The 16612-nt window shown below is 33.6% G+C and overlaps 1 protein-coding gene across 1 annotated transcript in view; it reads left to right on the forward strand.

The window, feature by feature from the left end:
• The window catches only part of LOC116346916 (sestrin homolog), a 30979-nt gene extending 16034 nt beyond the window's left edge, over nucleotides 1–14945 (forward strand). The window contains exons 2-11 of the mRNA XM_031777212.1: nucleotides 5409–6120; nucleotides 11847–11901; nucleotides 12026–12135; nucleotides 12211–12393; nucleotides 12472–12694; nucleotides 12779–12900; nucleotides 12985–13129; nucleotides 13206–13429; nucleotides 13520–13630; nucleotides 14397–14945. Coding sequence (XP_031633072.1) covers nucleotides 6067–6120; nucleotides 11847–11901; nucleotides 12026–12135; nucleotides 12211–12393; nucleotides 12472–12694; nucleotides 12779–12900; nucleotides 12985–13129; nucleotides 13206–13429; nucleotides 13520–13630; nucleotides 14397–14483 — 1314 coding nt within the window. The 5' untranslated portion in view covers nucleotides 5409–6066 and the 3' untranslated portion in view covers nucleotides 14484–14945. The remainder of the gene's footprint in view (nucleotides 1–5408; nucleotides 6121–11846; nucleotides 11902–12025; nucleotides 12136–12210; nucleotides 12394–12471; nucleotides 12695–12778; nucleotides 12901–12984; nucleotides 13130–13205; nucleotides 13430–13519; nucleotides 13631–14396) is intronic.
• Nucleotides 14946–16612: the final 1667 nt, after the last annotated feature.

Below are 16612 nucleotides of genomic sequence, written 5' to 3' on the forward strand. Positions count from 1 at the left end.
ACGTTATTTTGTTTTTCTTCCGCGAAATGTGCGAACCATTTGATGGACCTTAATATTGGAAGTATATATCATGACATATCATAATCAATGTGGCAATGGATTTGATTGCAAATTATCGAAAATTGTTGTTCAACCGAATGAAAAAACGGCCGAGAATATAGTTTCCATAAAATGAATCATCATATAATCACTGCAAAACTGAATTCATATGTGGGTAACGAATATTTGCCGTATTTTAGTTCCGCAAAACAGAGCAATCCACTTAGTTAAACCGTGCATATGTGCTCTCTCCCCCACTCTACCGTTCCCTCTCGTTCGCTTATTCGTTGGCTGTGGCTCTGCTATCGTACATTCAATTCGATCGTGAATTGTTTGTTTCCAAGGTTGATTGTGTTTTTGATCCATTCCATCAGTATATATTATTATTTAAATAATGTACACGTGCGTTTGATGAACAGGCGCTGCTCTTCTCTATTCGCAACATTTGATTACATGAAATGAATACCAATGAATTTATGAACAACAACAACAATGACAAGATAGAGTGCTAAAAAAAAGCTTGAATAGTAAACAAAAAAAAAATCTAAGTTTGTTCTGTGTTTAGTGTGTGTGTCGGCTTATTGTGTTGCTCGGCAACTTAGCGGCAACGTATTTTTTTTTTAGCCGCATATGAATTGAATGTAAATATTGTTCTTGCACGTTTTATTATTGCCAAATTGTTGTCTGTTCACCAAAAACCGAATATTACACAAATTTACACCTTCTATTCAGTTTGGTTGCTGGCACGATCCTTTTGTTTAACTAGGTTTGTGTGCTAACTCGTGCATATTGTCAAAAATACAACAAATCAACAAATTATATCATTGATGAGTAATATATTCAGTGACCATTTTTTTTTCTCTAGCGCATTTGGACGTGATTTGAATGATTGGACAAAAAAAGAGCAACATATCTGATAAAATGTAAATATTAGAGAGATTTGATCATTTTCTTTTTTTCTGATTGACATGCTTGTCTCTTTTGGCCTTTGCGATACAACAAGTGTTTGCCAATGTCATATCAGTAAAATTGAATTTGAAAAAAAAAACACACTAACCACATAAGTCCAATTGAATTCAGTAAGTTTGAATGAGTGTGGGGGTATCTACGCAAAATCTCTTTAATCGAATCCAAATGTTCATTTTTGCTGCAATTTAAACAAAGGAATTCACATGCTATGAAGGAAATGATAAAAGTGGCCTCCTTTTGTCACTAAAGGTCTAGCCAAATGTGTGAACCAAAAAAGAACCAAAACGACATTTCATTTTTAATCACTACATGCCCGAGGTGAAACTGTGTCTTTAAAAAGAACAAAAAAGATCGAAACATTCAGGAATATATACATATATATTAAATAAAAATAATCCACATTGCTATCAGACTTTAGTTTTTTACACATTTTATATTATCACACAGACATACCACTTCGCGTAAAGTCTATTTTTACATTAAAACTGGTGTAATTAATAAGTGTAAGCTTGAAGACGCGACTGAAATTTACATCGCCGGCAATTTTGGCAACAATGCAAACTCTATAGTGAATTTGTTTCCATAAATTTCGTGGCAAAGTTGAAAAATACCGACTTTCAAAAAAGTCATCTTTTTCGAAAAAAAAAATTGGACCCCAGGTTGAAACAAATGTGGACGTTCCCTCAAAACTCTATTGAACAAATATTTTCTGAAAATAAAGAAAATCTCATTGCTCACCATCCGTTATTGACGACAGTTACCATTAAAATATATTCTGAACATCCTCTGCAAATGGAGGAAAATAGGAAAAAAAATAAATTTTAGTAAAATTCGACCATGGAAAAACTGTTTTTCCAACTTGAAAATCCACAATTTACCTCTCATAAAACCTCTCTTCGGTCAGAACTTTTTATAGACACAGTTTTTTTTTTTGCAGTGCACAGTAGCAAGCGATGAGCGAGTGAAACGAATAAAAAAAAGAAGACAATCTTGAAAAAGTTTATGATTTCACATTTGGTCGTTGGCATATGTCATAAAATGCTAGACAAGCAATTGAATTAATTTTCATTTCATTAAAGCATAGCGTAAAATTGGAGATTACATAAATTGCGTTAACGGTTCATTGCCTACATTTCTTGCCGTTAACTCAAATAAAAAGGCGCAAATACCAAGCAGAAGGAATTTAAACTACCCATTTGAAATTGGTTCTATTTTTTTTGTGTATGTCGTTCAAAAATATCAAGAGCATAATCATATCAACAATAACAACGAAAGAAAAAAGTAATAACCATAATAACACTCTGATTATACGGTCAATGAATATTTCAACAAATTTTCGTTGTTCTAATGTAGGTGCATTATGAAGTTCATTGAATCAACAAATATGATAGGGCAATACAATAGCGCACTGAACAGATGAATTTCATGGGATTTGACGCCTTTTTCTCGGAAATGTCAACACATTACGAAGTCAAATTATCAGCACAACGACTATTTAATAGTCGTGCGCTTGGCATACACTAAAAATGAAACAAAGACAGAGATTATGTACTTGGCTTTGGAACGACGACAACAACAACAACAAATGATCGGTCGTCATATATTTATAGTATTTACGATTTGATGTGTTTGTATTTCTTTAAATGATTTGCTCCAAATAGATTACAGCCAATTGTTTGATAATAGCTTTTGTTTTAGACACACGCACACATATTATATAAATTGCATATCAATTTCCATACGTACACAATATACGCAGTACACATGAACTCGAATTGGACATTTTAATTTTATACATATAGTGTATAATATAGATAAACATGTGTAGATTATTGAAACTGGGTATGAAATTTTTCACACCCAAAATGCGCGCACACGAAAACAACAAGCAAACGGACAAAAACACAGTTGATAAGATGGATAGAGTGAGAGGAGGCAGAGAGAGAGCGTTGCAAAATGAATTAAGGAGCCTTAGAAAAAAAAATGGCGAGATAAAAAGGCAAGAGTGAAACGGAATGTGAATAATAAAACGATCGACGAATTCAAAAACGTTGTGTGCACATTTGCAATGTACATACATTTTTTTCTCTCTCTCGTTTGCCTATTTAAAGTTCAACTATCTCAGATAAGACAAAATCATTTGCAATGGCATCGAATATCGTGCACTTTACGCGAATTGTGATCTGAATTCAATCGCATAAATGTAGCACTAGACAAAATGGTTTTGCTATTTGATGTGAATTGTTTTTCATTTCTTTTTTTCTTACTATCGACGAACAATGACCACCAATGAGTCGAAGAAAAGTAATTGAAACCCGGGCCGCTGAGTGGACACACAGCTGCCTGCTCAATAATAAATGAAAAATAAATGGGATGAGAGATAGAAAAACCAGAAATAAAAACGATAGACATGTATAAAATTGCTGCACAAAATATTAGCAAATGACCGATTATTTAATTTATCCCGCCACAAATTGCATGGTTCGTTATTTATTCGAAACGACCGTTTGGTCTTGGTTGAAATGGCAAACATATTTTTATGTATCAATTAAAGGCAAAAGAAATGTCACATACTCATGACAACGGCGAAAGAAATGACGAAAAAAAAAAGAAATACAGAGAGAGAGAGAGAGAGAGAGAGAGAGAGAGAGAGCAAATAGCAATAAAAAAAAGCCATTGACCAAGCAAATTGGTTATTTGTCAACAACATTCACATATATACATGCATAATTGATTTAAGTGGTTTTAATTTATTTTTAGTTCTCGGTGAATTTGTGTAAGACGCGTGCGCGTCCGCTCATCGAACACACCGCACACAGAGTCTCGTTTTGGTGTGTGAGAGACAGAGAAAGAGAAAGAGCAAAACAATAAAGAAAATGCGCGTTTAAATCACATAAAAAATTATCTCTCTCTCTCTCTCTCTCTCTCTCTGTCTGTCTATCTGCTTTGTAGTTATAGAAAATAATTCGGCGCGTTGATATAAAAAGAAATTAATTATCATAAATTGAACGATCTGACGAAATTGAGCTCATCGTTGACGGGGTGTATTCATTCGAGCCCGACTTCGTACACTATCGCAAACAATTGCATTCGCTGCAATTTTCAGAATAAGCATAAAATTGTCACTACTTCGATTTTTGTTTTACATTTCAATTAGAATATTGGCCCGATTTTAATCCGGCAAGATGTGGGCAATTCATTTAATTTCCGAAACGCTTGAATTCTTTTAACCATTTCCATAAGATTAAATTTCATTTCGATTAAGATGAAAAGAAGGGGAACTGTTTACATAAATAAAAATAAATAGTTCATTGTCTCAAGTTTAATGTGTTTTAATTATATCCAGAAAATAGTCAACATCTATTCGAACTAATCATAAATAATCATCATTACGTTTTCGAGCCGTTGAAAACCAATGAATTCGAAAAACCATTGTATTATGTTTTGTTTTGACGTTTTTTTTCTTCTTCGTATTTCGTTTAAACTTTCTTTCCGCACTACATCAACATTCATGCACACATCCGCACACACGCATCAAATTACTCACTCATTTCACGTATCACACATTTAAATATTAAAAATTCAACACCCGACATCGAAGAAAATGTTAAACACATTTTCTCGGAATAAATGTTAGATAAAAACAAAGAAGAAATTTGGACGCACTCGACGATTTGAAATAGATAGGCTCTGAATTGACCACAAAGCCAAGATTTTTATCAGTTTTTGGAATGGCAATACACACTTTTTGGTGAAAACAAAAGAATTGAATTTTTAATTAAAACATTGAACGCATTAAAAAGAAATGGTAACTGCGTCATTTGCTTGACATGCTTGAACCACCATGACAGAGGAAAAACTATTTTGTCTTATATATCATTTAATAAAAAGAATCTTTATTAAAGATCATCTATCTCAATCAGAGAGGTACAAAGTTTCATGTTTGGAAAATTCACACAGTTTTCGAGCAAAAAGAAATTGTCAAAAAAAAAAAAAACGAAAAAAGACGAACATTTAATTCAATTGCCAACGAACCATTTGGAGGAAAAACGTGATTTTTCAATTTTTACAACTGAAATAATTTGATTTCCAAAGAAAGGATCTCGAATAAATGTTTGGCCACCAAAATAATGGTTCCCTGCCATTAAAAGGAAACGAATTTTTTTAAAGTGTCGTGAATCAAATCAAAATTATTCGAATACAGAGTTAATTGGTTGGTGAGTGCGTGCCAACAGTTAGTTGATCCTAAACACCTCATATCAATTCATCTAGAATAGTCGCTAGAACATGTTATTTTAATTTGATATTGCTTAAGTTTCATTTCACACTCTAGTGTCTAGTGCTTGTATAATAAATTCTACATTTAATTTAATGTGTGTGTTTTTTGCCTATATTTCCAGAGTGCGTCAAATGCAAGCGAATGAATTATTGCAATTTACAATAATAAAAAGCATAAATTACTTGACCAGTTGGTGTATGCATCAAAGTAAGACTACGTAACGAAAACTGCATCTTGTGTGCACAGGCAAAAGTGTAAAAGCGATAGAAAGAGTGATAGCGATATCTTATTGAAAAATAAATCATTTGAATTTTGTGTTGATTTTTTTTCGGCATTCTAATCGTCATTCGAAATTTACTTATTGTTTTGGTTGATTGTTGGTCACAAAATTTAGCGAACCGAAACTCGTTGGGACGAACGTACGCGAAATATATACGAAATTTAAAATAATTTTTTTTTTCAATCGCGTGAGTGAAAAAGCTTGAGAGAGAAAAAACCGAATAGCGACACCGATTGAAAAAAAACAACGGACGCAACCGATTGGTAGATCGATCCATCCAAAAAAATCAGTATTTCCATCAGTTTGAGCTTTGTGCTGGACGCTCACGGAATCACGGTTTATCATTGACGCGGGGTCACAAATTTAGCTGTGATAATATACCACATTCACCTAAACCCGAGACATAAACGAGATAAATTAAACAGATACATTCAAACAACATACATTGTTTACGAACAACTTCTTTTACGTCATCCGAATTCATTTAGAATTTCTTCAAATGTTTTCAATGGTCGAGTGCTACACCGAAATGGGACACATTATCGGCCAAGACGTAAGTGTTTTTATTTTTCTTCTTTCATTTCATTATGTTCTGTAGGTTTTTAGCTTTTAAATGTACACTCTCCCATTCAAAATTACATTTACCGCCTCAAAATTGACTACATTTCGTTCTCAACTGCAAGACGAATCCATTTGAAAATACTATTTTGAATTTCCATTAAGTAAGTTACTAGGCACCACTACCAAACTACCACTATTTTGATGAACAAATTTGTTTTTGGATAATAATTTTTTGCTCGAAAACGCAATAAACTTGCCGGGCACTTTTGGCTCTGATACTATTCATATTAAAGTTTTCGATTTTTTTTTTTCAAAATACTATTAAAATTTGTGATGCAATTTGAAAAGTGCATATGACCATTCATTTTTCTTAAACAGTTTTGATGCAGACTGTTAAACACATTGATTCAGTGGATCTAAAGACATTCGTTGACCAACTGAAGCGCCGATTGTTTACAAAAAAAAATGTATAAAAAAATGAGTTCGATTAGGTGGCTCAAACGTTAAATTCAATTTTATTTATTACAAAAAAATGAGCGCATATCAAACAAGGGAAACGAAAAATTGATGAAATGCATGCTATATATAAAAGCCGAATGTCGAGAATGATTGTCGACGTTGCTGCTGTTACTTGTCGAAATGCGCCTGAGCACATAGTGCAAACACTGTTTGTCACTGATAATAATGAAATACAATTCAGACAATATACAATGTTGCAATGCCGTCAAATCGAATTTTGTCAACAAAACGGTCGAAATGATACCGCAGGGGTACAGTGGTGTGTGCGCACATATAATTTTCGCTACTGTGTAAGCAGCGAGAGAAAAAAAATCGCGCACGAGCGTTTCGCGAGCGGCGATCGATCGAATGCGCTGAGTCTCTCAACTCGTAAACAAGATAATTAATTTTATTTATTTCAACCCGAGCTCGCTGATGATGATGATGACGACGATGAAAATAAAATATCAAGTTGAATGCACGGTCTTGAGTGCTTGCGGTCGTGATCGTGATCAGAGTTTGAAATCGATCACATCCAAACGGCGCTTTCTCAAGAATCGGCTATCGCACCGCTTCTAAAATCGATAGAATAGAAGATAGAAGCGTGCGTTCACACGATCTTATAATGTTCTAGTTCCACCTTAACTAAACTTTTTAGTTCGAAACGATGAACGATTCTTTTATGATAAGCAAACGAACGCTTACACAGAGAGATAGAGAGGGAGAGACACGCATAAAAGAGGAAAAAAATTCAATTTGAATTTCTAATTCAAATCAATATCTGATTGAATGAGCGTGCGCATCAGCGTCTTCCAACGCCTTTTCTAATTGAATTCGATTTCGTATCTATACTTTTTCTCTCTCTCTCTCTTTCTTATTCTCAGTTTAAAAACTGGATAGTCGAATTATGATTATTATTGTGCGCTGGCTACTTGAAAGCCGGCAGATGTAATGTCTCTTTTTTCGTTGCTTTTTTGTCGTATTCGCCATAAATAGATATGTGATCTGAATTTATCTTATTCTTTTATATTCAGGTTTATGATATTATACACTCATATACGCACACAAGTTACACAGATGTGTCGAAAGAAATAAAAAAAAATATCGATAATTTGGTTCACTCAACGAAAATTTCAAATTTTAAAATTCACCCGTTCGATCACTGATCAAGGGCCAAAGCATAAACATGGTCCATCTTATACATATCATACCATATCAAACTTTAAGGCAACATTTTATCCCCGATTCGAAAATCAATGTTTTATTTACACATTTTTCTCACGCTAAAATTCGAAGAAACGCCTTCTACCGTTGTGATAGTTAAGTTTTTCTATAAGTTACGCACAATTAACGATCAAAAATAGTACGAATCAAAATATTGGTTCAATCGAAATAGAAATCTGAGTACCCGAATGCTCAAAACATGTTATCATTCCTTAACCTACCGATGGGCCCTGCCTCATGTAAAATCTAAATGATATGTCATCAGAAAAATTCAATAAAACAACTGGTTCTGTTTGTATTTCTTCATATCGAGCGAGAGTGTATGAGAGTGAGAGAGAACAAGATAAAAACGGGAAAAAGAGAGTGAATAGAGAAAGAACAATCCACAAAAAAACTCAAGTAACATGATACTAAAATGATAAAATTTATCGAAATTAAAATGAACGAAGCCCATAAAACTGCAATAAAACAAAGTTTCTAGTGTTAAAGCGAAGATCAAACGACAATCAAAAGAAGAACGAAAATAAAATTAATACGTACGTATCAAAAAATTCGAAATTCAAAAAAATATATATATTCATGGTTCATTGGCCAATAGAGAGTTTTCGGCATGAAAAGTGTTTGCCTATGAAAATGCGCATTTTATTTTCGTTTTTCAAGACATTCTCTTTATTTTTCATGTGTAAATCGTTATTATGAATAAATAGAAAATACGCACAAGTTTGGGCAACAACGAGATTCAAAAGAGGCACATAAAAACAACATACTCTCTCTCACACACACACACATTCTTGCGCGTGATAATAATATAATCATGTTTGAATTGATAGTCATATACAGAAAAATTCATTGTCGTCACATTCAAACGTTGTATCGATGCTTTTTTTTCTCGGAATTAATATCGCTCGAAAAATTGGCCAAAATCTGAATTTCTATAAATAAAAAGCTGTAAAAAGTTTTCTTTCTGATGAAATCACAGTTTCTGGCTACCACCATTGCTACCGCTACCGGAATCGATGACACTTTTCAACGCAAAAGCAAAAAAATGAACGGCGATTTTTGTGGCCGGGGGCGCCTACAAGTGTCATTCACATTTCCATATCAAATTGAATGTCCGGGAATAATACTGTATGTCATCAATCGCATTCAAATTAATGTTAACTCTCACTTGTCACATCCGATGAAAAATATCGAAAATGGTTCCATTCTTCACAATAATACACAACACACCTGTGCTAATTGAGACGAACATAAACAATCTCTGCAAATTTATTCATGCCATTTCAAAGTGAAGCAATAATTAGAAAAGAAAACATCTTCTTTACGCATATCACAGTATAATAAATGGGCATCGTTTGGTCAGTTGTTTGTGTATTTCGGCATTGTACGCCATAAAATTTCACTTGCTATTTACGTACGAATTTTTTTTATTGCAAACACACTCGATCGGAATGTTAGTTTGAAAAATTTAGAAAAAATAAAATAAATATCCACGATTAATTAATTTTTGGCCCATTTCCATGCACATTTAATCGAAATTTATGGGGAATTTGTTTATTTTTTCATCATTGCATTGAAACGATGATGAGATCAAGAGAGCCACGGAGTAAGACGACGATAGAGAGAAAGAGATCCAATCGCATGTCGATCGAAATTGGCATTGAACATAATTTACATGGTTCAACAAAACTAGAAACGTTCAGAGCGCGCGCGCCCATACACCACAACTCAGAACATTTCAACAGATACGTAAATTAATATCGAACATATATGATTTTTTCATCTTCTTCTCTCTCTTTTGGTCATTGTTGACAAATGAAAAAAAGAAGTAGAAGTTGGTTTTTTTTGGACGACAAACAAAAAGCAAACACACACACTTGATAGTTCAATTTTGCCCAAATGCATGTGTTTGGGTTGGTGACACAAACCAGAATCAATTCGCACACACACCGTCCACGCCTAAGCCGACACGAAGAAAAAAAAGAGTGTATTGTATTTCAGTTGAAATCAATAGAGCACACAATTCATGTGTGTGTGTGTCGTTGTGTCTTTTTTATCTGTTCTTGTTGTTCTTTGCGGTCGTCGATGCTGTTTTTGTAAGCAACTTAAATCTAATGAAATTTATTGCCGCACGTGTGACCGTGTTTCTAATGCAACATTTCAATAATTTTCATTTTGTGCTCATTCTCTCCCTCTCTCCCTCCCTCTCTCTCTAGCTCCCTCGGCGTGTGCCGTGTCTCACTCTACCGTCTTCGATCTTTCTGTTTTATTTTTAATATACACCATTATCTATCGTTAGTTCGGCTCATCCAACTACACGCTTGTAAACACTTGCATACACCGTGTCTATCGATTCTAATTGCACAACACGACCGTCTATGAAGTGAAAGAGAGATTGTCTTACATGTGTATAACATATAGTTTATATGTTGTCTTTAGCAACGTATTTATTTCATGATATTTGCATTTTAAATAGAATTCTTGTATATATCTGATTTAGAATGTATACACAAATCAAAAAAATGAGAATGAAACGAATGAGAAAGATAGAACGAGAAAGAGAAAGAGAAAAATCGGTTCAAGTTGTTTACTTTTTGGTTTGCACTTTTCAGGGCAGTGCGCGCGTACACACACACAAGCACGCGCGCGCGTACGCTTTTTTTTCTATTCAATTTCATTTCACTTTTCTTATTGAGCTATATATACATGCATATTTTGTATATTTGATTGTTGTTTGGCATGCACATAGTACATTGAGTAGCATATATGCAGGCCATCTTACGATATGCCGCTTTTGCGACAAATAGCGAAGGGAAGAGAAAAGAACAAAACAAGAATTGTTGCCGCTGGCGTATAAAAATAATATATCTCGGTAATTTAATTCGATACAATTGTTTTGATGTTGTATTTCATTTGTCAATTGAGTGCATAAATTTATTCATGGTTTGAGCGAGCGCGCAGGCCACAGTTGCAACAACAATCATCTGTTCCTATATCTTTTTCACTCGGCAATTTAAATTTCAATTTTGCAATTGTTTGAGCCGAACAAAAAAACACATCGATTCGATGATTCACCACATCATTGAGTTCTGAATTTTCACCAATCAATTTCGAAACGTTCTAAAAACTAAAGCGTCCGCACATATTGGCTCATAATTTATTCACGGCAATCGACTTGGATCGCTTTTATAGAATTTCGTACAAACGGAAGAATTCGCATGAATTTGATCATAGTCAATTTCTCTCAATGCACTGCGTGCACATGGATTTAATATCCGCAGCCAAGTAATGTAATTGTTGACTTGTTGCTATTTGAATTTATCAAGCAATTTATTTATTGTTTATTATCATTTATGCAGACAGTGTGTAATGATTTCTTTATGAATATTAATGAAGTTGCGTCTGATATTGCCAGTCTATCCATTTATTTCCAGTTTTGTTTTTATAATAATTGTATTTTGCTTACGAAGCAGCTCAGATTCAAATCATTCGTGATTTTACACAAGCTTAATCGTTTTTTTGAATACCTAGTAAAGATGCTAAACTCGAACCATATCCTGTTCAATACCATGTTCAATATTCGTTTATTATGAAGTCCTTCTCGTTTTTTTGCTTAAAAAAAATCACCAATACTTTTGAACATAAGAAACTTAAGATAAAAAAAAATATGAGGGACAGAGCTGTTGTTGGTACAGCGGAGGTTTGGGCACTTTTGTTGTAGGTGCTGCTATTTCTGAATGGAATAATGTACCCGCTCATCTCCGGTGCCAATAACAGCTCTGATTCGGGAACACATACACCGTATTCGAGCCAATTGCGAGGAAATTTATGCTAATTTCATTCTGGCTGTAAAAAATCTTGCAGTTTACCCAAATAGAAAACGAAACAGACAATAAGATCACATTTGGAGGCACAATATTACTCATAAAAAATTCAAATTAATATACACTGCGAAATATTTTTTTTTTATTAAAAGTTCTCTTTTTTTCCACACAGTACGGTCTTAAGCAGCATTTTATGGATCAAATTGAATTTGATCATGTTACACAAGGTATGTTTCATGTTTTAATCAATAAAATACACAAATCGCTGATCGATTTGATATTGTTTATCGAGAAAAAAAATGTAAGAACAATTCAAAAATCCCTAATCGTCATCTCTATTTTATTTTCAAGTCATCGCCTATCATCCAAGTTATTTGGAACACTTTTTGAAGATTCAAACATTCATAATGCACGCTGATGGACCATTACCGTATGAATATCGACACTACCTCGCCATCATTGTAAGTTTTCAATTCGCATCGCAATTGCGACTGAATGCAAAATGTTCACATGTCATGATTTTTATTCGGCTCCAGGCTGCTGCACGTCATCAATGCGTTTATTTGGTGAATTTGCATAAGAAAGAGTTTCTCGATCAGCATGGCGATCCGAATTGGTTGAAAGGTTTGGACTTTATACCACCGAAACTTCGTGCCATTTATGATATGAACAAAATACTTGCACATCGACCATGGCTTTTAAATAAGGAACACATTGAGGTGAGTGGCAATCATTTTATGGAAAAATTCGTAATAGATTGTGTTAATAGTTCATAATTTATTTTTGTGTACCAACAGCGCTTGACCAAAGGACCGAATAATTGGTCATTATCCGAAGTAGTGCATGCAATTGTTTTGCTGTCCCATTTTCATTCGTTGTCATCGTTTGTGTTTTCATGTGGTTTAACACAAGAATTGGATCCAACATCTAGTCAAAAATACAATAAAAATGTGCAAAAACCAAGCGGCAACACATCACCGCCAAATCGATGGGGATTTGGTAATCGTTCCAATTCAATAGGTATGCAAACAATTTAAGAAAATGCAACATTTTACCGGAATTTCGAAAGATTAAAAAAAAATTATTGACCTTTTGTTTTCTCAGGTCAAAGTAGACAAGAGGTCAGTGTTGATGCTTTGATGCAACGCATGCGTACACTGTCGCAGAAGCAGGATGAATGCAGCGAAACTGAATTGAACGATCGCTTTAAAACGGTCGAAATGCAGGTTAGTCTCTCACCTCTATTCCCCTCAAAAATAGAATTTTCTTCAAAAAAAAAATGATCGCTAAATTCCATGTTGTCAACCCAGGCACACGAATTACCCGACACCATAAAAGAGCCAATTATCGAGATTCCCGAAAATATCAATCATTTCATCGAAGATCCATTGTTTACATATCAAGATTTTACACGACGTGGTGCCGAAAATGTGCCAAGCACATTCCGTGTACAAGGTATGCAAACCATTTTGAGAAAAAGCAACATTTTGCCAGAATATGAAATGAATATTTGGTTTTTCTTTCTTTCAAGACTATTCATGGGACGATCACGGTTTTTCATTGGTAAATCGTTTATACAATGACGTTGGCCATTTGTTGGATTTGAAATTCCGATCTGCATACAATTTAACATATTTCACAATGGCCGATAAAACCAATGTCGATACATCGAAATTTCGACGTGCCATTTGGAATTATATTCAATGCATCTATGGCATTAGACACGATGATTACGATTATGGTGAAGTGAATCAAGTGAGCTACTTTTATTTTCGTTTTTCGTTCTTTTTTAATGAGCGATTGGTGAGTTTTATTCGTTTTACTAATTTGAATTTTGAATTGCAGCTGTTGGAACGATCATTGAAAATGTTCATAAAGACCGCATGCTGTTTTCCGGAGCGCATCACTAAGAAAGATTACGACAGTATTTTAACGGAATTGAAACACAGTGAAAAGGTATGTTAAATGCACAAAAGAATATACAAATGCTTGCATGTTCAATGTATTAAAAAAATTCTCGAGAGTTTCACTTGGCGTTGATGTCAGCGGTTAACTTCAAATTCATGCAGCTGAGTGTGCATCAATAATTTATGACTGATTTTATATGAGCATAGATGGTTGGCAATCCAGAGGAGGAGTTATTTTCAGAAAAATTAAAAAAAAAAATTGGATTTCCTGGGGGAGCATAGCTTCTGACGGTAGCGAGGGGGGTTAAAATTTTCAAAAAATGTCAAAGATGTAGAGGGGTAATTAGTTTCTCAAAAATGAATTGAAGGCCTACAAAAAGGTCTTCACTTTTCCAGAGAAAATCTCCAGAAAATCTAATTTCATTCAAATAAGGGGGTTTTGACGCCACTCGGACAAAAATTGACTTCCAGAAGAATTTCTCCCATTTCAAAACTTGATGAGCTAAAAAAACGCCTTCACTTTTGAATTTACGAACATTTTTCCCAATTTGTAAATGAGTAAGTTCAAAGTCCGTTCTCAATGGGGGATAATCCGACCGCTCGAACCCAGGGTTATTTGGTCTCAGATGAAAATTCACAATTTGGAAAGGGGTCTTGAACTCCTGGAAGAGGGTAAGACTCACAGTGCAGAAGTGGGAAGACTTTAATATCCCTGAATTTTCAGTCAAATAATTACATCAACGCTGAGTAAAACTCTGAATTATTTTATTGTTTTGATTTTTTCTTTGTTTTTTACACATGTTTATTTTTTGCAGGTTCACGTAAATCTAATGATACTCGAAGCCCGAAACCAAGCAGAACTATTGTATTCATTGCGCGAAATCATGAGATACATGACGTGATTTGCGATTACGGCAAAATAATTTCAATGAATTGATCCCATTTTATGATGTAATTGATTTAACGTTAGTGGAGAAACACAGAGAAGGGTGACTTCTCACACGTCATCGCCGACTCTATTTTGATGAAAATGATCTAGTTTTTTCTATTGAAGACAATCATAAAACGATATAGACACATAAACTATTTTATTGTGCCATTGACACAACAACAAAAGACCGGTTTCATTCAGTAAACAAACACACACATACACAAAACTATAAATCGAGATTTCTTGTATGCTTTTATCATCGGCTCGAAACTAAGTCTTTTTTTATAGATTTAAATTTAGTGGATTATGAAATGCATATACATAAATAGACATTTAAAGAATCAAATAACATTTGTGGACAGAAGAAGAGAAAAATACAATTAGGTGGTTAGAGCCGGGAATATGCCTAAAACAATTGTATGTTTCGTTCATTTTAAAAAAAAGTAATTTGTGTAATTGTCGTGTTCTATATGATATTTTTGTGCGATTGAAGCATTCATTTGTGATCGACTTAACCATCTTATAAACTGTATTTTATATATTTCTAAGTGATTATTAAATACTTTTCTTTCCTTTTGTTTTTTGTTCTACGGAGAATTTTTATTTATAAAATGTCCAACTCGACTATTGTTATCATGTGAGGCATGTGAGGCATGTGAGGGAATTTATGTTCGTTTATTTAGTATCTTCAATTCTATTATGATTAATTTTACACACATATTACATTTGAGTTTCGTTTTATAATTTGTCAAAACATTTGCAAACGTGATCGCTAACGTGTTCGAACCAATTAAGAAGTGAATATATTTTAGTTTTTAGCAATATGCTGCATACATTAACACACACATATTAACACATATATATATATACCGATTTTTTAAAAACAAGTCATAGACGTACATTTTCTATACATGATTAGAAATTATGAATTAAATTTAAATATAAATTATATCTATAAAGAAAAATGAACAAAAAAATATTAAAGAAAAATAAATGAACACTTTTATTCGGAATGTTGTTTTTTTTTTAGTTTGACTTATGCGGACTTATGGAATATATTTATTATGGCTCCAAATTTAAGATTTCTCACTTGAAATCCAATTATCCAGGAAATAATGAAGTAAATGCTTATAACTGAAACTACTAGCACCATCTATTGCTGATTGTATTGAATTTAAATCAAATCGCTTGAAAGCTCTTATCAACCAGATTTTTATACTACTCAATAAGTGAAACAAGAATCTCAAATAAATTAGGTGAGCAAATAGAAATACACTTCATTGAAACTAGCATTTTGGTATGTAGAACACTCGCTATCTGTTTGGTGTTTCAATTGGAGGTGAATGGTGTTTTTACCACCGCTTTTGGCTATGTTCTTTCAATCGAAATCAAAACTCTCTAAAGGTATTCCCTTTAGAAATATTTATTGGACACTACACAATAAAACTGCAACGTGCCCATACATTTTTTATATGAACATGTTGCCCTTTTACTTTAACAAATTTCCTAATCTCACGAATATTCTAACCGATTCAGATATGGTTGTGGTTTCTCTGCCATTTGTGCACTTTCATCAAATGCCCTTTTTCCCGATTTATGCTTGTCCGTAATTGAGACCAAATACAATGTATTCAAATTGATAGATTTCTGTACATCATTCGTTTTCATAAGATCGGTAATTATCTTTTCAAGCATGTGTTTTGGGTTTCGCTTCGTTGAATTCAGAAATGATTCATTGGGAAGAACGTTTTGATATAAACATAAAAATCCCCAAAGACTCTAAGAAACTCAAAAATACATGTTATTAATGGTTTACAAACGTGTAAATTTAATTATCAAATAGAATAATTCGATTTTTTATTCGCCGAATAAAACAAAAAAACAGATAGAAAGGACTTTTTTCGACTCGTTTATCTCGAAAGGAGTAGAGATCAAGATATTTCATCATTTTGTCGCATCATTCTCATTGGAATTTTTCGTACAAACAAAATGGTTTTAACATTTGATTTAAATTTAAGCATTTTTTTACTGTTATATATTATGGTTAGCTATTTATAGTAAGCCTGCCAGATCGCCCGGATAAATCCGGTGTCGCCCGGA

This window comes from Contarinia nasturtii, unplaced genomic scaffold, assembly GCF_009176525.2.
Source record: "Contarinia nasturtii isolate CC-2019 unplaced genomic scaffold, AAFC_CNas_1.1 Cnas_scaffold_1699, whole genome shotgun sequence".
Classification (NCBI taxonomy): Eukaryota; Metazoa; Arthropoda; class Insecta; order Diptera; family Cecidomyiidae; genus Contarinia; species Contarinia nasturtii.